Raw genomic sequence first — 26326 nt, 5'->3', positions numbered from 1 at the left:
AATCTAAAACCTTACTTCGGTACCCCTTTTCAACTTAAACAATTAGCTGAAGGGAAAGTGAGATTTGTATGTTATTATTTCATTGTATAACCCCCTTGCGTACGAGGTATTCTATTCAAATGCCTGTCTTTTTGAAATCAATGAAGCGCATCCCGCCTTGTATTTATCGTCTTCAAAATTTCCGAAGACTGGTGTTGCTTGAATTCACAGTGTGAATGTGCATTTGTGCTTTTATTAGCCTTAAAGGTCAGTATTTGCTTGTGGGTGAGTTTCGCTTAACCAGCAAGCCTTGAATGTGGAATGTCACCTCTGCCAAGGATAATAAAGAGTGATGCACACGTAGGTTCAGTCTGTTCGATTTGTGTTGTGTCGGTAAGCAAGATAATGTGGGCGACGGGGAGAGAGTGAATGAAACCTGAATTGATTGGCCAGCTTAGGCAAAGGTACGCCCGTTGAACCACGTTCTGCTGCTTCGCGTACCCACATCTCGGAAAGATCTGTCACTGCCGACAGATGGTAGCATGTATCGTCAAGCGGAATGCTAACCTTCTTGATTTTGACTTGTATGCGCCATTTCGTCATTGCGATTGAAAACAGTTTCACTGAGGCTTAGAGAGAGTGAGCGTGCCAGCACATCACGGGGTTAATGGCTTGGTTACAGGTGAGCCATTTGGGCCAGCAGGTGCTCGGCGAAAGGGTCACCTCCTACAGGAAGGCGTACAAAGGAAGCGAGGGTTACTCCAGGTAAGGATAGGCGTAGTTATCATGCACTGATCTCACTAATTAATGATATCGTTGTGAGTAGCTTTGAGATGGTTTCAAATTGTCTGCTGTGAGGAGTATTGACCTGGGCTGGCAGGTTGGTTGTTGTTTATTTAAGTAAGAAAAGATTAAGCTGATAATTAATTTTAAAAAATTCCTGTATATTTTTGGTTGTAATGTAAACGTTGTAAATCTGTTTAAAGTGTTATTAGTACGCATAAAAGTACCGGTTATTGACAATATTTGGATGACCGTCCCGCCATATGGATGATGTTATTGAAAGCGGGTGTGTGTTTCTACACATCAGCCATAATTATTTCGTTATTAGTTACAGGTCGCTCGTTTCTTACACTCTACGCAGTTTTATGCTTTTACATGTCCATTAGTGTATATTAAAAATTCTCACTGAAGATTGCTCTCGTTTGGGGACAACACTAACGGTTAATGTCTTTAACGACGATTGTCTTTTACTGTAATGGTACGAATGTACGTGACGCAAAAGCCGTAGCGTTTAACGACGCTGGATTTTTAATTCATGGGGAGGATAAAGGTTATGCGAAAATACTACATACAATGTATATATCATAATTCAATCTGTTTAAAAGGATTTTTAACTCCTAGTAAACGGCAGGGAGAAAAGGGAATATGTCTGATTTGTGATGGTACTAGTCCTGTACCCTGGATGACATCACCCTCCTGTAAAGTGTATAAACTACATATATCTAGTTTATTCTAGTAGGTAGCTATATCTCCAGATTTTATATTTCGTTCCATTTTTCATAAAAACAAATAATAATGGAAAGTGTGATGCATAGAAAAAGATATATCATCGCAGAGGATATTTGTCAGATTTAACTAAATAGAATTTCGAACTTTCTTGCATTTCGAATAGTTGAACTTAATAAATTGAACTAACAGTATATTTTTATATTTTATTGAAAGGGGTGTGCACGTTCATCGAAAATACGAAGTCATTTATTATTATTTTTTTTAGAATTGTTAATTATAACTATCGTTGATCTGAGACCCCACCTTTATCAAATTTCTTGCCACCAAATTAATCAAATGTAAGATCCCCAACGGCAGGAAGAAATTTTTAATTTTTTGTTTAATCACTATCCATGAACGAATGCTTTATTATTATTAGCCATATGGGGCAAGGCTTATGTTGCACCAGCCAAAAAAAAAAAAAAAAAAAAATCCCACATTACCCTGAGAGAGAAAGAGAGAGAGTCAGAAGTAGAAGGGAATCACCAAGAAAGAGAAGAATGATGATATCCAGCTTAGGACCCTGGGGTGATTTTTTGCTGTCTTTTTTTTTGCATCTACTTAGCAATATTTCTAAAAAAGGAATAACAAATGTGAAGTTTAAGAATTGTCAACTCTGGGAGAGTGGGGGGGGGCTTGTATATGTGAGCCACTGATGTATAATGCAGCAATATTTAATCCATTTAAGATAACATCTTGTGTTCTGTGTGGTAATCAAATGCTAGACTTTGATACTTATTTATATTTTGAAATTCAGAAACTTCATTCAGTAATTTGTTTACTTATCTGAATGGTTTGTTTGGGAGGACCTCTGCAGCCGAGTGATCAAGCACAGCACGAGGGTACAAAAGTGCATGCACTTTGAGTGACTGGGGTTCAAGCCTGTATGACTACTAAATATGGTATGCTCTTTTATTTTCTCTCTATCTTGTGAATTCTGCTGACCTTATGTGGTCGTCCCCGAGTATAAATAGAATTTATTTATATACAGTTCAGTAAGCAAGTTAGCAGTGATGTGCTCTCTCTCATCAGATAGAGAACTTTCGTATCAGGAAGAAGTTGCTGAGTTGATAGAGAAAGAGTAATTTGAAGTTATATAAAGTAAACAAACTTTCTTGTTTTTAAAATAAAAATATGTTTATAAAAATGTAAATAATGATACTGAGGACCTTATCTTTTTGTACCTTGGGACCAAATGATACCTTGGCTGTATAATTTTTTTTTTATTATTTACCTTTCAACTGGATTCTCATTGAATTAAAGAAAGTCATTTTAAATTGTATCCCCATCCACCCATAAAATTGTGCTGGGTATTAAGTCCATTAGGATATTTAGGTTGTGAATTTCATCTAAGTAGTTTTCTGAAATTAATTGCATAGACAGAAATCAAAATTATAGCACATTTTATAAAAATGGACTACAACTACAGTGAGAATTTTCTTCTAGCTTTATTTTATAGACTTTTTCTTTCATAGTTGGAAATAGATAACCTGACACATCACTCAGTTGGAGAGGTCTGAATTTGAGTCTCCTTATAGACTGGGGAATTTCTAAAATCTTTTTCAGTTGGGGCTGTAGTTAGTGGATCTCAGGCAGAGGGAACAGGGTTATCTCATAAGTTTATTTTGGGTTTTTCAGGCCTCATAACATAGGTGAACGTACTGTACCAGAGTGTGTGTGTGCCCTCCTGTCTAAAAGTTTGAAATCACAACATATGACAACTGTTTTTGTTAATTTCTTTGAAGTTAGCTAAGATAATGTAAGGTTTAATATAAAAAAACAATATGCTACAAAGTTTTTGATTTTTTTTTTTATTAAGCATTGAAAAATTTCAATAAAAAATTGAAATGATTAATATTAACAACTATATTGATGTTTCATCAAAATATCCTCCAAGATTTTGTCACTGCCTTACACAGATGTATCATTTTGGCATTTAATTTTATAATAGTGTATTGATTAACATTGTTCTAAGTGATCTGCAGAGTTTCCCATAAACTTTGTGAAGATGGCAAACTTCACAGACTTGGCAGTCTAGATGATCCCATAAAAGCTCTAATCCATTTAAGTCTGGTGATTGGGGTGGCAACACCATAATATTCAACGTCCTTTCCTTGTTGTTTAGTTCCTAGAAAGTCCCTGCACATATTGAAAATTAAGAAAAATGCAACTTGATTCTAAACTTTTAGGTATATACTGTTATTATTTTTGCAGAATTGATTGTTACTATATGTATATACACTACATGCATAATACATAAATTATTTTTGTTATTATAATCATATTGAATTCAAAAAAACATTTAATATGAAGAAGTTTTTTTTCAGTGAGAATAGGGAAAAGTCCAGTAGTTCCCCAGATAATCTAGTTTTGTTACATTATTTTATATGCGAAAATTATTTCTGATATTCATGTTTTTGTGTTGCGTGACAGTTTACAGGAACATGTATCTGTATTATAAAATATTGTGGAAATGTTGACATTAAGAAATATGGTCCATCATAATTCTGGTACAGTAGACAATTGTATAATCTTTTTGAATGACAGTATTTGTATTAATAAATATGGTTCCATTTTAAAGATTCAACTTACATTTCTTAATTTTTAGTTGATTAAATGTTTTTCATAACCTATATTCTGTATACTGCCTTTCTCTAATTGTCTCTCACTAACATTTTTTGTTTCCATTTTAATTATTTGTATGGTGGCATATAGATATTAGAATTTTTACTTTGAGATTTTTTTTATTTACCTCTAATACTACACATTATCAGTATAGGCTATGTTAAGAATTAAAGATGCTATTAACATTATTTGTTCAATGTAAAAATATTTTCCATTGAACAGATTTAATACAAAAGGGGGGGGGGTTATAGTATAAAAATCTTAACACATATAAAGATTCCTTAGACTTCTTAGGGACATTCCTTTTCAATGTTATTTAAAATATTGCTCTTCTGGTCACTCAGCACTGGAAAGTTGAAAAATGACTTTAGCAGGAAGTGTAGGATATTTTTGTATGAGAATTACTGTCACTGCAATCTGCTGACCAGTACCTTAGTGTATTCTAAAAGCAAAGCATATCTAAAAACTGGTTTAGTACACATACATGTCTAATGAGTCATGGCAAACCTTCAGAGTTATTTTACAACCAAGCCAAGGCCAGAGTAAACATATATTCAATGTGGAGATAGACTATTTGAAGTATGGATATATAAACCACATTATTTTGAAGCCAGGTTGTTGATAAAAAAAAATAATAATAAATAAATAATTATAATAATAAAAGAATATATTTTGTGTGTCAAAGAAGGTAGAGTGGGTGGGAGGCCACAGACCTCTGGAATAGAAAAGGTTTTAATCGCATGGAACTGTTTCCTTTTGAAAGAAAATTATTAAAGTTGCTTGTTGGTGTCATTTAACTGAGCTGGAAGCTGTTGTTTCAGAATAAAGGAGAATATGTTTGTTTTGGTTTAAATAGTTCAATTTTTGATAAAGAAAGCATTTCTGTTCTGTTGTTTACTTTTAAAATTGTTAATAGTAATTACATTTGTATTGACTAATGAAGTAACATGTTTTAATAGTACTAAAACTTAATTTTGTTTAACTATGGAGATGCTCTTAAATTTCAGTTTCAATAACAACTTCATTATTCATTTATTCACAATTCATTTATCAGATCTCATTCCTTTCGCCTCTTTTTTAATGCCTTGTTCATGTGACCAAATTTCCATTCAGCTGTTTCTGATTATTTTTGACAACTCAGATCTTCCAAGTTATATTGGTGGAAATACAAATAACACTGGACAACAGATTTTAAGCTTTTGATGATTCTTCCTGAAATATGGTATACATGATTTTGATGAGTTAAATCGAAATCTGCAGTCTGATATTGCCAAGCACCCACAGGTTTAGAGGAATGCTGGTTACAGTTTTCAATTTTGTTAAAATTTTTCATTAAATATTACAATGAAAGGTGTAGAAAATATAATAATTTTTTTTTGTTTGTCATGGTAGCATATCTTAAACTTTTTTTTTTTTCACTCTGTCCATCACTAATGTGTCCAAGGGCTGTCTGGGAAAAAGTGTACTTTTAGAGACATATTGTGATTAAGGTTTTGGTAGGCCTATAATCAATTCTCATTCAAGATTTTGTAGTTGTCTGCTCTTTGGGCAAACAAAGACATTCACAACCTTGTAGGATTTTTAAGCTTCAATTTGGAGGATTTAATGCTATAAAAATGTTTATCTTTCAGTAACTTTCTGGTCTGCAGATCATTGAATATTCCTTTGGTTTTGACATCACTAATGTGCAAAAATTATTTTAAATATTGAAAGCCATCTCCATTCCTGTCCATAGCTTTTTCAAAATTGTTCATTGGACCTAATTTTATTTGAAATGGTGGTAAAAATGTTTTTTTTTTTTTTTTTTTTTTTTTTTATCAACTTGTATCTTATAGATGTTTTCCAGAACACAAAATAGTTCTGTGTTCTTGTTGTTACAGATGTATGTATGTTTCTAGTATAGCGTAACAAAACTTTTTTAGACTTAATTTCAAAGAGTGATGAAAAGCCTCCATTCTCGTCCACAGTATTAAGCAGTCCATCATCATCATAGTAGCAAAGTGAATCTTCCAAAGCAGAATATAAAGAAAGCTCTATCTATGCCTTAGTTTTAAATCACATACATGGTCATATGATTCACGTGGAGCTAATAAGATGAAGCTTGTTTGAGTCTGGGCATTCATGTTCTGATTCAGAGTTAGTATAGATTATTTCAGTTGGGTCATCTGTGTTTGCTTTTGTAATCATCAGGTTTCTGGAGGAATAGGAATAGGCAGCTTGTCACTGTGATAAAGTCTAATGGTTGACAGGATATTTGGATACTTTCTTCCCTCCCCCCTTCCATCCTTTAATCTTAGTTATGCAAAAATAGCAGTTGTTGGTTGTCTCCTTCTACCCCTTAGGAACAGTGATATTTTAGGTATCACTGCATTATTTTATCCAAATTCTGAGACACAAAACACAGTTAGTGCAACATAAGCTACAACTGGTGAATTAATGCCCTGACATGACATTTTAAAAGCATGGTTCTACAACTGATACCAAAAGCTATAAAAAGAGCACGAGTTTACTAATATCTAACTTATGCTCTTTAGCCTTAGGCACAGCTCTCTACAAATGGTTGACATAATAAGAGATAACCCTATGGCCTCAGGGATTTGTCCTATGATGTTTTTTTGCAGATATGTGATGTATCACTTATGTTGAAGTATCATTCACAGTCTTCCATCTTTGATTAATGTCTGCAACAGTGGATTTTCATAACAGTTACATGTGCAGGAAGGGAAATTCATGAGTTACATATCTGAAAGGTTACTGATGTGACATCCATACAGCATCCTATATTGAAAGTTTGTAAGTTCTGATCTGCATGCCCAGAGGATGTTTTGGAAAAAGTGCAAGTTTTATGAGCTCAGATATCTGTTATTTTGGGTGTTCATATACCATCCAAAAAAATGTCAGTTCTAGATCAATTTCTCTGTCATGAATTGTTTGAAGCAACCATTTGCAAAACTTAAAAGTGGCTATGTGATCTTGTGGTTGTGACAACTGCAATACCATTTTTGTGTGTGATGTTTAAGGACCCTAACAAGGTAAAGTTTCAGACAAAAACCAGTTTCACCTCTGCTAGTCTTACTTCACTTTAACATCTAATAACATGCCTTTTGTTCTGCATTTATTTATTAGGTTCTGTATTGTATTTCTGGAGATACTGGGAAACTTCTCAGATTTCTTCTGACACTTTTTGTCAGAATTATGCATCACATAAGTTGTACAGGAATACTGTCTGTTCTAGCATGCATGAAGTTGTAAATGACTAATATGGAGATAGCCTGGACAGAACTGGGTTAAGTGACTTCAGCAAGAAGTCACATGATCTCCAGAGCCAACAGAGCACAAGTGCTGGCAAGCAATGTTGCCTGCACAGTGCTGCATCTTGGCATAGTCTTTAATAAATCTCTGTACTTGCATCTAAAACATGTAATTATGGAAATGTGTAATTATTGTGTTGTCAGTATCAGTGTTTAATTGCATGTGATGGATAAAATTTTCCATCCTTGCCTGACCAAGATTGTTAGCTACAGATAAAATATAGGTTATTGAAGTAGGTAGATCACTTCTGTGTATATAAAATAATTTTTTTATCATGAAAGACTGCTAGGGTGTTTGACACCCAGCGAGCAGTCATTCTATTGAATTTTTTTCCCCGCTCATGTCTTTTTTGTGTGCAGTGAAAATAAAATACCTTATTATAAAAAAAAAAAGAAGTTATATAGTAAAACTAATGGACTGTATGGGGGTAAGAACGTTCATTAAATCTGATTTTTCTTTAAACTCCAAAAGGAAATACGTAAAGTTTCTGAAGTTGCCAGAATATGGGCTGTGCTTATTGTGAAATAAAATTAAAAATAAATAAATAAACAAAAATAAACATTGAATGTTGTAATACTGTGTTTTACTGCACTTATTATTATATTACACACAGAGTAGAAGAGCTTGAAATTTTGCTGTTTCATATAGCGGCAGTGAAAACTGACTAATACTTATTTAGTCTGAGTAGCTCTTGAGTATGCCTGTTGGAGGTTCAGTTCAGATAACTCCCTTGATATCTGATCTGCTTGGCAGGATGTAGAAGGTGATGGAGGGTGGGGAATCCTGGCTCCCTGATTTATTGTTAAATTATTTTAACGGATAGTAAATACCATTAGACTGGGACAGTTATACCCATATGTGTTTTCAAAGTCAATTGAAGCCATAGTTTACTATATTTGCTATAATTGGGGAAAAAAAAAAAAAAAAAAAAAAAAAAAAATGCAGCATTCAATGAAAACAAATCAATGACAACCATTTCAGAACCAATAGGGATGCTTGAAATTAGCCACTGCTGATCCAAAGGTTGCTCTCCTTGAAGTTATTTTCCTGGTGCTTGCCTTTTGTGGCAGCTGTGAAAAATTATTATTGAAAGACATCTCTTCATTGAATGCTGCATTTTTTTTTTTTTTTTTTTCTGCACAAAAATTTGAGGACTGGGGTGTTAAAAACACCAACTCTATTTAAATTAAAAAACATTTTCAAAGTAACATTTTTTTTATTAAAATCAATAAAATTATTATGGCAAAAGATTACTATTTTTATGCAAAACACAATTCCCTAGATAAGCAGCATTATTTGATATACTTTAATTACTTATATAGCTTAGGATAAATATATATATCACCAGTTAAGATGCTCTTGATTATAATATTAAACATTTTGATTACATAAGGCAGCATGGGATCAAGTTTTTTTTTTAAGTATTCCAGCACAGATTTTTCCAGCCAAATTTTGAAACCTGGCCTTCTTGCATTGGTTAGCCTTTATTCATGTTAATGCTATTATAGTGGATTAGGGATGTAGTATTCACATTGTTTATTTAATCAAACAATATGCATTGTGGGATAAAGAATGTTCCCTATAAAACATACAAAGAATATAAAAGAAAATTGTTTAATACAAGTTCAAATATGAGGTTGAAGCAGAAGACAAAGGGAGCATTGAAAAATGTAGTATATATCTTGGTATGAAACAAACGAACAAGCAAACCAACAAAGCTATGAATCGCCATTTGTGTTATCCTCCTTAATGTATTATGGTTCCAGTTGTTGCTTCATTAAAAACCAAACCTCTCTCTTTCTCTCTCGTAGTAAAAAGTAGTTCAAGCTTTAGATTGTGTGCCAAATTTAAAAATTTTCTGGATTTTAGAGAAGTATACATAATGGTTAAAGGGTTTTGGAGAAGCACATTTCAGTTAATATTAAACACTAAACAATTATTTACTCCTGTAAACACTTATGATGACTATTTTCCCCTTTCATCTGTTTTTGTGGGCAGTATTATTTAAATTGTATGGATAATGCAATGGCCTACGAATATAGTACATAGTGTTTAGTCATGTGGCACTGTTGGGGTCCCACAACTCCGTGATACCAATGCAAAATAACACATATCAAACAACTTCTTTGCAACTATTTTGTATGTATGTTGTCACCAGAGACTACCAATTAGTCCTGACTTAGCTCTCATCTTTTAAACAAATAGTTGATTAACCATTTGAAGAGGCCATCTGTTTGAAAGTAGTGTAACAGCAGAGCAAACTTTCAAAAGCAAGTTTGCTCTGCTGTGAGAATTAAGACTGTTATATTATCTGTACAGTTTAAATCCAGATGTCTACAACAGTGGTCTCCAAACTTTTTTGGTCTTGCACCCTTTTTTACTTAAAAGGACTAACACGCACCCCAGAATAAAAAAAATTAAATATATAAGTTTAATATTTTTTGATTTTTTATTTATAAAATCAGATATAATTTTAAAAGATCACAATTAAAAAAATACACAACAAAATTAAATTGAAGTTCAAGTACAAAATGATATGAAATCATTAATGTAACAAGTGTAATGTAATACTATTTGTTTTATTTATAAATAATTTACATGGTATGCATTGTATCTAGAATCACATAAAATCGCAATCTAATTCAATGCAAAAATACAGAACAAAACGAAATTGAAATTAAAGTACAAAAGTGGTATAAATCAAATCAACAGCATTTTTTAGTGGGAACAATGTGCTTGAATATTTTTTATTATTGCTGTGTATCTTGGTTTCATATTTTGGGACACAGCTAACCGAAGATCTGGTTCCAAGTTAAGTTTATTTTTAAAAGTGGTTTTAATTAAGTCATTGCAGAGAAGGTCACCTCATGTAGGTATGTTTATCCAAATGGAAGGATTGTATCGCTTGTTCTGCTTACCAAATCACCCCATGGATCATCTGTGCACCTCACTTTGGAGACAACTAGTCTACAAAAACAGATTTAAAGGATAAATATAGCGTTATAACTGTGGATTAAAGGATAAATATAGTGTTATAACTGTGTTATACAAGTTTAGGGTTTTAATTTTGTACTGAATTTGAAATTTTATTGAAATTAAATCGAAATCATGACTCAGACCAGAGCAGCAAAGCAAAAGGCTCAAGCTAATGGAAGTGCTGTGGCTCAGGGGAGAACTGAGTGGGGCAGTTGCCCTCTGAATCACAGCCTTTCAAAATGCACTATATGCTTGATGTTTGTGGAGCAGTCAGGTACGGGACATGATACTGCCATGGGGGGATGTCTTGTATGTGCGCGATGCAAGGAGTGTAAGGAAATCAGGCGACAACTCAGCGTTGTTATGGGCCTATATGAGAGCTCGAAGGATAGGGTGGATGCCCTTGAAAGATTAAAAGTGAGGACCCATCAAGCTCTCAGCTACCCACACCAATGCCAGAGCTTGTACTTGGGCATCGCGCAACACAGCGGCAACCCCCAAGGCAGAATGCGCTGGTCCCAAAGGAACTAGTAGTTGTTGGTGACTCTATTGTCAGGGAAACATGCTTTGTAAAAAGGATAGGTGGAACAGGACCAGGGTATGTCTGCCAGGGACAAAGGTTGATGACATTGTAGAGCGGATATAATCTTTTAAGGGCACAAAAGGTGATATAGTTGTACACGTTGGCACTAATGATATTAAGAGTAGCACACCGGCGGAATTACTTAAAAAGTACAGGTCACTGTTGAAAAAAAGCCATGAATTAGGGTTGAATTTGAAAGTATCTGCAATTCTGCCCAGACACGATAGGAGGCAGTATATGATGAGAGCCCTGTCGATCAATTCGGCCCTGGAAAGATTGTGCAAGGCTCAAGGAGTAGAATTTTTTTCAGCCTGGTCTGTGCTTGTTAACAGGCGAGACTGCTTCTACAGGGATGGGATTCACTTAAATAGAAAGGGTGCAAGAATGTTTGCTGATGCTATCGAGGCAGTGTTAGGTGGGTCGGAAAACTGCTGGATTGGGGGGATACAAGGGCTAATAGATTAACAGTAGCCACTGGCAGAGGTGAAAGTGAATCTTGCACTGTTTCTATTGGAATGAACAGTAGCCTGGAAAATAAGCTGCAGGTGGTCTTGGCGCATTATAGCCTTAGTAACTAATGCGCCAATAAAAATCAAAACAAACAAACAAACAAAGCCTGGAAAATAAGATGCAGGATATTTCAGAGCCTGCTGGGAGTCATCGGGGTACAAGTAAACACATGGGTTGTGTTAGGGTAGCTAACAAAAAGAACAGGTGCTTGTATACTTGCGTGTACACCAATGCTAGGAGTTTGGTAAATAAATTTGATGAATTTGAGGTATCTCTCAAAGCATCAAAGGCGGATATTGTTGGGATATCAGAGACGTGGTGTCACACAGATATAAGTAATGCAGAACTGGAATTTGGGAAGTACAACGTCTACAGAAAGGATAGACAGGATAGGAAGGGAGGAGGGGTTATGCTATTAGTTAAGAAACACATAAAATCCAAGGAAGTGAAGCCAGTCAACATCGTTGGACACTGCAGTATCGAGTCAGTTTGGTGTGACATAAGCATTGGGAGATCAAAATTGAGAGTAGGAGTGTGCTATAGGCCTAATGACTCTGATAAGTATAATAAGAAACTGTACAGGGAAATAGTGGGCCAGTAAATAAGAGTCTTATAATGTGGGATTCTAATTTCCCAGATATTGACTGGAATTTGTGGGTTGGTCACTCACACACTAGCAAGGCTTTTGTGGATTTATTGGATGATTGTTTTCTAAATCAGCATGTTCGGGAGGCAACTAGAGGGAGCAATACTCTTGATTTGATTATCAGTAGTGATTCTTCATGCATTAAGAATCTGCAGATACAGGAACCACTATGTGGCAGTGATCACAGTGAGCTGAAGTGGGATTTACTCAAGGAGGTAACTACCATCAGGGGTAAAGGGAAGGGTATTGCTTTCGTAAAGGCGACTACAATGGTTTGAGACAGTATTTAAATTCTATACAATGGGACCAACTGATGATGTTACCAACAGCAAACTCAAAATGGGAAGCATTCAAAGAACTCATCTTGGAAGCTATTAGGCTTTACATACCAACTAAGAAATATTGTTCAAGGTTCAGGCCTAAATGTATGTCAGATGAACTAATGAGACATATGGCAGAGAAGAAAAATGCATGGGATACATATAAATTAACATGTGACACAGAAGCCTATGATAGATATAAGTTGATCTGTAACCAAGTTACAATGGTATATCATGGAGGTTAGGTAGGCGAAGGCAGATTACGAGAAATCTTTGGCAAGGGATGCAAAGAAAAACAGCAAGGAGTTCTTTACTTATGTAAACTCTAGAAGGAAGGGGATGAATCAGATTGGTCCACTTGATATCGATGGTTCAACTGTTCATTATCCTGCTCAGGTAGCTAACAAACTAAAATCAATATTTTGCATATAAATTCACACATGAGGAGTTATTCAGGAAGAGGAATGCCATAGATGAAGTAAATACTGGCAGTGAGCTAGATGATCTTGTAATAATTGAGAGTAAAGTGGAGGAGAAATTGTTGAAGATAAATACAAGAAAGGCACCTGGGGTGGATGGGATCTATCCAGTTATATTAAAGGAGGCAGCAAATGAAATAAGCAATCCGTTAGCCATAATTATGAGAGCTTCCTTGGACTCAGGTCAGGTACCCACAGACTGGAGATGTGCAAATGTAACCCCAATTCTCAAAGGAGGATCAAAGGCTGACACAAGTAATTATAGACCTGTGAGTTTAACGTCTGTTCCAGGAAAATTAATGGAAGCACTGGTTAAAGAAGCACTGCAGGATCATCTTGACAAGAATTCAGTTATAGCTCAGATACAGCATGGTTTTGTTAAGGGAAGGTCTTGCCTGATCAATTTGATTGGATACTATGATGTAGTCACAAAAGAATTGGATGCAGGGAATAACTTTGATATTATATATTTGGATCTTAGAAAGGCTTTTGATACTGTTGCACATGGAAGACTTCTGCACAAATTGGAGCAGTGTGGCATTGGTGGCAGATTGTTGCTATGGATAAAGGGGTGGTTGAGTGGCAGAAGAGAGTGGTAATTAATGGCTGCTCATCGTGGACTAATGTTATTAGTGAAGTCCCTCAGGGTTCAGGGTTGGGTCCATTGTTGTTTTCTGTATTTATAAATAATATTGATGATGGTATATCAAGCTTAATGTTCAAGTTTGCAGACGATACAAAGGTTGGCAGGGTTGTTAAGGACACTACTGATGCTATGTTGCTGCAACTGGATCTGGAAAGGTTGAGCAGATGGGCTGAGAGGTGGCAAATGAAGTTTAACTTTGACAAATGTAAAGTACTACATATGGGAAACAGCAACCCCAGAGCAACGTATCAACTCTGTGGTACTACACTGACAGTTGTAGAGAATGAAAAGGACCTGGGGATAATTGTGCAGGCAGATATGAAGTTCTCTGAGCAGTGCAGACGGGCTGCAAGAGTAGCTCATGGTATCTTATCAGTGATATACAGGAATTTTGCTAGTGGATAAAAGGAGGTGATTATACCTTTATATAAGACAATGGTCAGGCTGCACCTTGAGTACTGTATACAGGTCTGGAGGCCTCATTTCAAGAAGGATGTAGAGCTGCTGGAACGAGTACAGAGAAGGGCAACAAGGTTAGTGAACGGAACGAAGGGTTGCTCTTACGAAAAAAGGCTTAAGTTTTGCAAATTACAGTGTCTGGAGACTAGGCACCGGTGAGGTGATCTGATAGAGGTGTACAAAGCCTTGAATGGTTTGAGCATGCTCAATGCTGATGGGATACTGCCTCTTGCTCAGACTAATCACCTGAGTGGGCATAAATTCAAATTGAGGAAAGACAGATGTAGGATAGATGTGCAGAAATTTGCCTTTAGCCAGTGGGTAGTTGGTTGGTGGAACAGACTTCCATCCCTTGTTGTGGAAGTTGATAGCCTAAATAAATTTAAGGCTCGCTGGATAGGTATTTCGAACAAACAGAGGGGTGAAGTGGAAGGGGTGGAAGGGGTTTTTTTTTTTTTTTTTTTGGCTGATGCTGCATAAGCTTGCTTTCTTGCGTCCTATGCCTCTACTAATGCTAATAAGATAGCTCTGAAAGCATTTTATAAAGAAAGAAGTGTCAGCTTTTTTTTTTTTTTTTTTGCATGGATTCTTAAAGACAAAAGCGATTTGTTGATAGCAGTGTAGATTGCTTTCCTAATATTTCCAGATTGTAAAATCTGCATTATGTAAACATTCTCAATGTTGTTTCACATTTCAAATAAAGTCTGTTTATATACAAATTACCACAATCTTCCATAAATGCTGTCAACCTAAAGCCTGAATTTGTGTATCCAAATAATTGCAGATACAGTTTATAATAGATGTCAGCAAAATAGCTTTAAAATATGTGGAAATCATAGCTGTTATCCATCATTTATCCACTTTGTGCTTATTAGAGCCAAAATTCTCTGGAAGTCAGATCTGGTAAGTTGATGAAATAAAATGGCTTGGCACACCCAGGGTCCTGAGTTGGATATCATTCTTATCTTTCTTGGCGATTCCCTTCTCTCTCTCTCTCTCTCTCTCTCTCTCTCTCTCTCTCAGGGTAACTCGGGAAATTTTTTTTTGGCTGGTGCAGCATTAAGCCTTAGGGTTCCTTGCACCATATGGCTAATAATAATAATAATAAATAGAAGATATTATTGTAGGTAATAACTTTTATTTTTAAAAAAATTATGGCTTTTTAAAGATTTTTTTTTTTTTAATTATGGTTTGATTTTTGTCAGTTTCACTCTTAATTCTGGGCATTTGTACAGCCCAGAATAAATTGTTCAAATGTCTTTAATATTTAAAAACATTTAAAGTTGTGCAAAGTTTTCAATTTTAAAAATTTTCAAAGCACCATGAAGAAACGTGTCATGCTCCTAGTATGACATAGCTGTTTGTTGTTTGGTTTTTAGGAGCATTAGCAGCTAAGGCCATATTGCTCTGGGATATGCGGTGGTCATTCTCTGAGCTTTCCGCATCCTCCGTATTTTGTGGTGACGGGCTCGAACCCTGGTCTAATTAAAAAGCGTGTGCTAGCATAAAAATGAAAATGAATTAAAATGTAAAAATTGTCGTTAAGAGCATGTAATCCCAAAGACCATACTAAACTTTTGTGGATTTGGTTGCCTTTGTTTCAGGTAGTATGATACAGGGGCAGAATGATAGCTTTTGGCCCTGCAGCTCCTAACAGTTTTGGCCCTCATCACTTGTTGTGTCTATTAGTCATTGACCCAAATTTGCTGTTGGCCCTAGTGGTGATCACCCCCTAAGCCAGTCTGCTCCTCGTATGACATAGCTGTTTGTTTGGTTTTTAGGAGCATTAGCAGCTAAAGCCATATTGCTCTGGGATATGCGGTGGTCATTCTCTGACCTTTCCGCATCCTCTGTATTTGGTGGTGACGGGCTCGAACCCCGGTCTAATCAAGAAGCATGTGCTACGCAATTCTGCTCCTTCCCACCTGGCTACGGAGGCGCCAATGATATAGCACATCCTTTGTGACCATATGGTGGGTTTATGAGTTGTTACTTGTCTGGAGAGTTTGCAAGGCCTCTTTGACTGAGACTAGAGTTTACCAGTCTCAGATGAAAGGAGTAGGATACAACTTTAAAATTATTTTAGTGCAGGTATTGAAACTGCAAGTTGAACTATCTTTGTGTAAAGTATAAGGCTAAGATTATGTAGATATACAGATCAACATTGCCAAAGAAGTGTGCCAGTAATGAAGAGGCAGTTGAAGTTAACTCTGCAAGGCAATTTTAAGTTAATTTAAAAATTTTTTTTTTTAAATTTAAAGAATGATTTTTACTATAATCAGATTATTTATTACTGATGTAAAGAATATAATCTTCGTATTATTTTATTTTAGATGTAAAGATCCAGACAAGAGCAATACTCCTTTATTACATGAGCATACTCAGTCTCCTGATCGAGAAGGGGAAGAACGATGGGACTGGCAAGGCAGTCATGGTAGTAGTCAAAGCAGGTAATCATTTCAAATTTATTATAATTAGAATGTTATAATCCCCTTGGAAGGATATACAGGGTGTTTCAGTTAAACGTTTCAGAACTTCTAAGAGGGGTAGGGTACATCCTGACAACTCGAAATCATATAGCAATGTGGCGTCGGAAATGCTTTCCTGAAGCGGTGTTGTACACAGAAGCACCATAAAGAAAAGAGACCGTAAGTGAGAAATCGTTTTAATAATACATGAAAAGAAGCAAAGGGTACATGGATTAAAGTAAGTGTTCGAAGTTTCTTCCACGGGCTACAATGCACGCCTCACATCTCCGACGCATGGACATCCGAACATTCTGGAATACTCCAGGCGAATTTCGAATTTCTTCGGCAGCTACTGCGATTCTTGCAACCAGCTCCTCAGCATTGTCAACAGGGGTGTCATAAACTAGCAATTTCATATGACCCCAGAAATAAAAATCAAGACATGATAGGTCGGGTGACCGAGCAGGCCAACGCACGGGACCACCACGTCCGATCCACTGTTGACCAAATGTGACATCCAGGTAGTTATGAACATCTCCGCTATAATGGGCAGGGGCTCCATCGTGTTGGAACCACATTGTGTGTTGCGTCGATGCAGAAATCTGTTCATCTCTCAAAAGTTGTGGCAGTACTTGCTGCAGAAAGATCAAGTAGATAGGTCCGGTTAGACGACACGGTAACAGGTAAGGTCCGATGAGGTGATCTCCCATAATACCGGCCCATACATTGACGAAAGTCGAATCTGTGCTGCACGACGTCGTATTGCATGCAGGTTCTCGACCGCCCAGATATGGTCGTTATGCGTGTTGAAAATTCCTTCCCTTGTGAAGGATGCCTCATCGGAAAACAACACTTCAGCAGGAAAAAGGGGATTTGTAGCACATTTTCCAAGGTACCACTGTGCGAAAGCAATACGAGGTGCATAATCCTCCGGTTGCTGTGTCTGGACACGCTGCCTGGAGTATTCCAGAATGTTCGGATGTCCATGCGTCGGAGATGTGAGGCGTGCATTGTAGCCCGTGGAAGAAACTTCGAACACTTACTTTAATCCATGTACCTTTTGCTTCTTTTCATGTATTATTAAAAACGATTTCTCACTTACTGTCTCTTTTCTTTATGGTGCTTCTGTGTACAACACCGCTTCAGAAAAGCATTTCCGACCCCACATTGCTATATGATTTCGAGTTGTCAGGATGTACCCTACCCCTCTTAGAAGTTCTGAAACGTTTAACTGAAACACCCTGTATAGTAAACACACCAAACATACTTCAAACCACAGGTGCCTCCGTAGCCAGGTGGGCAGGAGTGGCAGTGCGTAGCGCACACTTCTTGATTAGATCGGGGTTTGAGCCCGTGACCACCAAATACGGAGGATGCGGAAAGGTCAGGGAATGACTACTGCATATCCCCGGAGCAATATGGCCTTAGTTGCTAATGCTCCTAAAAACCAACAACAACTTCAAACCCGGGTTGTGCTGGGAGGATCCATGCAAGCCCCTTTAATAATAATAACTAGGGGACTTCGTTTACTTTGCTCGCCAATCCCCATGCACGCTTTTCTACATAAAATGTAGAGGTATGATGGAATAAGCAAATCTTTTCTATGTAAAAGACACTTGTCAAAACACACCGATCGATATCTGATCAGGAAATGACCTATGTAATTATTTACCTGTGCATTTGTAGTGATGTAATTGCCTTGCCCACTTGTACTACATAACCAGCAACCCTCTTCTCCCATTGGCTACCCCACCACATGGCATTCTCAAGGTGGAATAAATATCATTATGTAATTATTTACCTGTATTTGCATAGGTCACCTAGGAAAAGGCCTTTTGCTTCGAGTTCCATAATGCATAAGGAATATTATTTATTATTATTATCTGTTTACTCACCTTAGTTTTACCCCCTAAACAACCAGTGGTTTAGGAGAAGAATGTACAAATATTTTTTTATGTAAAGCATGCAATTTTATACAAATTTTCGATATTTAAAATAATGACATTAATTAAAAAATTGATTACTTAATAGAAAGCAACGATTAACTTTAAAAATAAAATTGATATTAAATTAATAATTATATATACCGCTTGACCTACATATCATTTATTCTGTCATTATAATTTGTTTAGCTTTTACAATATATTATTACATCAAATTATTTACATACTGTATATATATCAGTTTTCCAATACTTCTGCTGCTCTATCTTGAAAACATGATCACAGCAACTTTTCCATCTTTCTTTAGTTATGCTAGTTATTCCTTGTTTCATGTATTCCATCAGATGCATCATATTCAGATCTCCTTCAATATTTTTATTTCAAATAATTTTTCATTTGAGCCCATATTAATTCAAAAGGGTTTAAATTGCAACGATATGGCGGTAATCTTAAGGCAATGTACTCGTGCAGTACTCTATCCACTGTTATGTTTTTGGAATATTTAAATGACTGATAATTTCTAATAATTCACATTTACGCATACTAGACTGCAATGATACATTGTCTCATTAACCACTCTTATAATACCTTGCTTCTGCAACAAAGTGTTCAGAAACTTGTCTTGTTAAATGCTATGATACAGTGCATTGGATTTTCCCTGAATGGAAAATCCAATTTCTGCATTATAACTGGCAACAATTTATTTAAAGTGGATACATATCTGTCAACACTAAAATTCTTGAATAGTGCATATATCAAAATCATCTATCTCATGAACTCTTCCTACTTGCCGGTTTTTTTTTTTTTTTTTTTCTTTTCTTCTTCATAAATGGAGATTTTAATTTATCTTCCGAGTGCAACAGCAATGCACATTCTTTTCTGTTCAGTTTAATTGTTATTTCTGATAAACCTGTAGATAGAACAGCTCTTCTTATAGGTTGACTTTTAGGTACAATTAAACTAGAACGTCTTGCTTCATCTTCAAGGTACCTACTAGTACACAGTGCCCTCATGGGTAGCACACTTGGTAGAATTGTTGTCCATCCCATACCAGGTGGAAAAGACCTAAGTTTGAGTCCCGGTAATGACGTGAGGAATTTTTATGGGTCTTTTTTCATAATGTAGCTGAGTTAGTCAGTCTAAGGCAAAAGGTGGCATGGTTTTTACCTCCTGGAAACTCGGGGGTTTTTTCCGAGCAAAACAAAAAATTGACCACAGAACGCACTCAATTTACAGACAGTATACAAGGAGCAATATGGCCTTAGTCACTGATGCTCCTTAAATCTTACTACAATCAACCATACTAGTACATATCATGTACTCCTAAGTCAGGCGCCTGTTTACCTTACCCTTCTGCAAATGGTTTGGTCTGGTTGTCAAGGCACTGAAATATATTCCACTCAGCAATAGACAGTACTGTGCTCTAGTGCAGGTTGCAACTTGTAACGTACTGCATTAGCACACACATGTATCTTCCATCTCATTCTAGACTATATGATTCAGAGGAAATTCACATTCAGAGGAAAGCGAACAGTTTTAAACGTGAATTTGCATTATTGTGGGTTTTTGTTGCATTAAAACTAGGTTTAAATAATAAAAATGGGCAAAAATTATTTATTTTAAAATCTGATTATAAAATAAATTTACTGTAATATAAATAAGCCAGTACTGAATTGTTTCTTATTATATTAAGAAAGAACCATTTTTTATATTTAAAAAAATTTAAATATCATCAGAGTTCAGTCTCCCTACATTCCAGGGGCCATCTGTACCTAGGTACAGCACTGGTTGACATTTCACTGACAGCAAATGAAATGTCAGTAAAAACCTATGTGCTTTAGAAATTAGACCAAGAATCCTCCATGACACAAAGCCAGAGAACATAACTTTATGCATTGCCATAAAGCATTTAGTGCTCACTTGAATTTAAAATCAGCAGTATACAAGAGATGCCGCTGATTTAAAATTCATGTTTTTAAATCCGTGTATATAATTATCAAAAAATACTTTACCTCGATCCTGAAGTTTCTCAGTTTGTGGTAATTAATAGGGATTTCTGAAATTTTCACTGAAGAAATCAAAGAAAACACTTTTGTTGAAAGGTGTTGAGAATTTGAGCTGTGTAGACAAAGAGCACAAAATTGCTGAAATTGTGCAGGGTTCCCTGCATGCCTGGCTCTGGGTTTCATTCATTCACATGGCCATCTCTCTGCTACTCAACAGGAGCTTTGAGCAGACAGATAGCCAAACATTATGAATGGCTCATGCATACCTGTTTCTGTTGTCCTAATAACAAGTTTTATCAATTATAAAACTTGTTTTATAATTGATAAAACTTGTTATTAGGACAACAGAAACAAATAAAAACATAATTAATATCATGGATTTTTTTTTTTAAATTTTTATTTTTTATTTTTTGTCCTTATCTAAACCTAATTTCACCTGATTTGTTTAAGAAATTAAATATCTTGATAACTTTGAGGAGGTTGGTCTTTGCAGGATTGGATTGCTCCTAAAATCTTGATTGACAGCAAGCTGTCCCTCAATTTAAACACTTAGAAAAATGCAATAACCATTAATTTGTTCAACAACTTTGTTGTAAATGTTTGTCAATTGCAGACTCATTTCTACCCTACCATAAATAAAATTTTTACCTCTTACAGGGGGGATACCCCACATTTAGAAACAAAAATGAAAGATTTTAAATTTCTTTGTTATTAACTTATTTCTCCTGGAGCCTTGGTCAAATATCATTTAGTCTGCAAGAACTAATTTGTTTCTCCTTGACAACAGAGCACTACTCAGAAAAAGCTTATGCATAATCACCCAAAAGTTACTTGATAACCACATTGCTTTGTATGGTTTAGCGTGCTCTTGATGCTTTAAAAAAAATCTAATTTCTTGGTGTTTATATATATATATATTTTTTTTTTTTTTAATACAACTAAATATTCTATTTATTATGGTTTAGATTGTTAAGGATGGGCTATTACTGTGCGGCACTAATGCTTATTGCTACAGTTATACATTATACACACATTAACCAATTCCTTTGTGTTGGATCTGATTAATAACTATGGATCTGATTTCAAGAAGAGAATGCAGGTATATGGTTGCATTTCAGGCATTTTTAGCCTATTGGTGTTGGCTAACAAATTTAGTGACTGTTAGCAGCCTAAGTTTAAAATGACTTTATCATTAATGCTATAGATATACTATACTAGACTAAACAGATAAATCTGAAATTATTAATAACTGGAAATTAACAGTAATCCATTCATTCACATGGCCATCTCTCTCTGCTACTCAACAGGAGCTTTGAGCAGACAGATAGCCAAACATTATGAATGGCTCATGCATACCTGTTTCTGTTGTCCTAATAACGAGTTTTATCAATGATAATTAATATCATATTTAGCATATAGCCTCTGTAGCCAAGTGGTTGGAAGTGAGAGTGTAATAGTACACAGTCCTTGAGTAGACTAGAGTTCAAGCTCCTGACTGCTAAATACGATCTGCCAACCTGCACTAGACTAGTGCAGATTATGGTCCATTCCCTAACATGACTTGTTGAGACCTCCATCCTGCAGCGGATTGAAGATGGCTGCAGATTTATTTTATCATATTTAGCATGGCCAAAAATATAAATATTTATATTTTTGGCCATGTTCATATTTATTCTAAATATGATAAAATATAAATATATTTTATCATATTTAGCATGGCCAAAAATTTATGATAAAATATTTGAGACTGAAAATTTATTTTACTTTCAACCTATAATCAATACATATAGTAAACTGAGATTGGAACAAAGCCCTATGGGTATGCATCAAATTTAATAAAAAGTTTGACCTGTATCTGTGAAAAATATCTCCCTTTAGTATTCTTCAGCAGATTTCCATCTCTTTTGCTAGCTTAAAGAACTTAAAGACCATCATCACTTTTAAGACTACTTCAATAAAAAACATCAAATTTTTCTCCTACAAGTATCTTATCCTCTTCGTTTTGTAGGAATGCATTTCATATAATTTGGTGTAGATTAGGCTTGAACTTAATTTATTAGACGAGCGAGCTCTCTTCCCCATTAGCAAGAAAAAAAAAGTACATGGTCTTACGGGTGACTGTTTTGCATTTAATCCATCATTCCCAACTTTCAAAATGTGAACATTATCTACTAAACGAGTGATACTCTGAAATATTTAGCTCATTTTGGGTTTTCACTTCCTTTTTCTGTTTAAGTAATAAACTTAATTTATTATACATATACATAGTTCTATATACAAAGAACTAACCTATATTGGTTATTTTGAGATACAGAACATATACAATAATTTTTCTTCACTACCTGTTTTATCAATCTATAACCTTTCTTAGTTTAGCTCTTTAGTAAATTTCCCTTTGATATTTAGAATCTTCTCTTTGGAATTCAGTGGCAAAGACTAATGGTATCTATAACTAAAATAATCTAAATTAATAATGGTGAATATTTTAAGGAAAGCTTGAAATAAAATCTTAATTATTGAAATTCAGATTGAAATACTAATTTTTCTGATATTTTGTCTATATTTTAGTTCTCCAAGCAAAGCAAGCAAGTCTTCTACAGATTGGAACGAATGGGAGCAAGAAGAATGGGAAGACAAATCTTCCCCAATTAAAACAACAAAAAAGTCTACCAAAGCTAAACATAGTTCACCCCAACAGTCAAAAAAGCAAGTTAGCCACTCTCCTTTGTTGTCAAAGACAAAAAAGGGACAGGAGAATGAGAAGCTTCTAATAGACTTTGGAGATGAAAGTGGTGCAGGTGAATCTGAGGGTAGGAAAGGAGATTGGGATACAGGTTGGGATGATGATGCTTGGGAGAAACTTGATATCAGTACTCCTAGTAAGGGCTACCAGAGGATAAGTTCTAAAAAGGATTAAATATTATTTAATTACATATCACAGTGTTTATTGCTCATAGAAGCCCACGTGTGGCTGTTTTTTTTTTTTTTTTGTAACTCTTCAGAAAAGACAAAAAAAAATAGTAATGCATTGTTCCTAGCATGCCTACCATGCTTTGTGATGTCTATTGGTAAACAGTGCTCAGCTTTTTTCTGGGAAGATTATAAATGCCTGTCAGTTGTTTAAATATCAATTTAATTATTTTGATAAGCATTATTTGGTCTTATTTGTAGGTTTCAGCATGGCTTGTTAATAGTACTGTAGCAGATTTAATGAAAGAAGGCAGCTTTTTTTTTCTCTCTCCCCATCTTTCCCAGAAAATTCTTATACATTACTATGTTTTTATTGCAAATTCTCAGTTGGGAGGTAATAATCTGTCACCGCTTTATATTTCAGTCTTGAATTAACTTTTGTCTGAAATATTTGAATAGTGCTGTGCACTTCTAGTATTCCATATATTATATATATATATATTTCTGTATTTAAATTTTTTTAAACAGTTGAGGAACCATTTAATAAGTGTATGTGTTAATTTTGCTATCAATTTTGTGAATGTTTATTGTGTAAAAAGTTTTTGTACTGTTTTTCCTGTTTATGTATTATAAAACTTCTGGCATAGCTACTGAAATGAAACTGGGCTGGTTTACCACAAATGGATAATAGCTGCATCACAAAGCAATTGCTTTAATTGGAGGCTCAATAAAAGTATCTTAATTCCCTTCGTTACAATTCAGTGCCTGTTTAAGTCACATTCCACCTGTGGTAAAACTATAAATTGTAGGTCCCCACCAAAATGTAGAGTGGCCCCCCCGTGTGATCTTTAATACCACCTGTGGCAAAACTATAAATTGTAGGGCCCCACCAAAATGTAGAGTGGCCCCTGTGTGATCTTTAGTAACCATAACCAAACTAGCTATCAGGCCCTCTTAACTATTCAGACTTTCCTGCAGTGGTGGGGGACCTAGAAGTACGATAGTTTTACCACCACACCCCACAATTTTAAATTATATTAAATGTTTATAATTTCATCTTTTATTATTAAAACTTATAGATCTAATTGAAAGTATTCATAAATTCTAGACTTGGAATATTTTAAAATCTGTTTTGAATATTCAGATTGTTTCGTACAAATATTGGGAACATGAAATAATAAGTTGGTTAATATGATCTATCTTGTGTACGATCTTGTTTTAGGCACATGTTTTTTGTTGTGCTGACCATTAAACTACTCAGATTGCCCTGCATTGCAAAATATGCTGTTGTGGTAAATATAACATTGAGGATAAGATGGGTGAAATGAGGTAACATTTGATATTTGCAATATAATGTATATTTATCAGTAATCCAATGTAGGTGTAATCCACAAAAGCTTTATTTATACCACTTTTCACAAATTTTTACAGTAAGCATTTTTTTTTAATTATGATATAATTTTAATGTATGTAATATAATAATAGTGTGACAGACTATAATATAATAAAAGATAATTGTATAATTTTATTATTTATTACAGTTTTATTTCAGTTTGATATCTGTATTAAGATCTTGAAATCTTGTACCTATTTTTTTATGTTATGTACGAAAATATCTCTTCTCCTAATTTGTAGATAAATGTTTATACAAGTATGATAATTTGCTTGAACTTGGCTATTTTGGTCTTGTTTCAGAAGGAAACTGGAACAGTTTTAGTTTGCCATATGGAACAAAAATATCACCAGCATGAGATTACTTATACAGAAAGTATTTAGTTTGTTCCTCACTATACTGAGAGAAAAAAACAACAACAAAAAAAAAAAAAAAACTGCAAATATATCAAATTGTGTTTATTCAAAATCAAAAAAGTCTGCAAAACATTTTCATACAAGGTATGATCATATAATGTTCTGGGATTTTTATTTAAACAAATATAATATTTACAGATAATTGCACACTGACTTTTTTTTTTTCCTTCCCACAAAATAATGACCTTTTCTATTTAAATGTCTTTTTTCTTAGGTGTAAGAAAAAAGTCCTTTTTAAAGAAAAGTCCTTTTTAAAAAGTTTCTCGATTATGTGTTTGCCTTATCTGCCAGAATTCTGCTTCATCAGAAAATCGTTCCTTTAACATGTTCCTTGCCACCTATATTTGAGAGAGCTGTTCAATGCCGCAATTCTTGGAATGTTGAGAATAATAACATTCTGAAATTCTCAACATTCTGAAAATTAAGTCTAATTCATAACTAAAAGCAAACACTTACGGGCTAAGCTGCAAATTAGAACAAAACTGAATTTTATCAAAAGTTTATTTTACGTAAAACTAATCTCAAATAAGCAATAAACAAAAATGAATCAGATTCTAATAGCCCAGAGTTCAATCAGTGTGCCAATAAAATTGATTAGTTCATTTCACATGACTACTTTTGCACCACTCATAAGACTGCTTAAAAATGACTGCCTGTATGTGTTACAGCACAGCATTTGGGGTACCAATTGAATGCGTATTTTCGACACAGCAAATGTGTTAATGAATTCATTAATAGTAATAGAGGCATGTGATGCAAGAAAGGAAGCGTATGAGCTTATGTAGCATCAGCCAAAAATAAAATAAAAAATTCACACAACCAATCCCTCTAAAAGTTGGTCCAGTTCCTCCTTAAATTTATTTAAGCTATCAACTTCCACAATGACAGATGGAAGTTTGTTCCAGCAATTAACCACCTGCTGGCTAAAGGCAAATTTCTGCACATCTATTCTAGAACTGTCTTTCCTCAATTTGAATTTATGCTTAGGTTCGTAATATGAGCAAGCAGAAGAATCCCATCAGAATTCAGCATGTTCAACCCATTCAAGGCCTTGTACACCTCAATCAGATCACCCTGCAGATGCCTCGTCTCCAGCCACTGCAA

At 35.0% G+C, this 26326-nt stretch overlaps 1 protein-coding gene across 5 annotated transcripts in view; it reads left to right on the top strand.

Annotated features, from left to right (window-relative positions):
* The window catches only part of ArfGAP1 (ADP-ribosylation factor GTPase-activating protein 1), a 169964-nt gene extending 145165 nt beyond the window's left edge, over positions 1-24799 (top strand). For all 5 annotated transcript variants that reach the window (XM_090371222.1, XM_090371223.1, XM_090371219.1 and 2 more), the window contains 2 exons: positions 16420-16536; positions 23072-24799. In XM_090371222.1, coding sequence (XP_090227348.1) covers positions 16420-16536; positions 23072-23420 — 466 coding nt within the window. In that variant the 3' untranslated portion in view covers positions 23421-24799. The remainder of the gene's footprint in view (positions 1-16419; positions 16537-23071) is intronic.
* The last annotated feature ends 1527 nt before the right edge of the window (positions 24800-26326 follow it).

The sequence above is a fragment of the Mastigoproctus giganteus genome, chromosome 4, assembly GCF_048544385.1.
Source record: "Mastigoproctus giganteus isolate SK-2022 chromosome 4, ASM4854438v1, whole genome shotgun sequence".
NCBI lineage: Eukaryota > Metazoa > Arthropoda > Arachnida > Uropygi > Thelyphonidae > Mastigoproctus > Mastigoproctus giganteus.
This window is presented reverse-complemented; position numbering and strand designations above follow the sequence as displayed.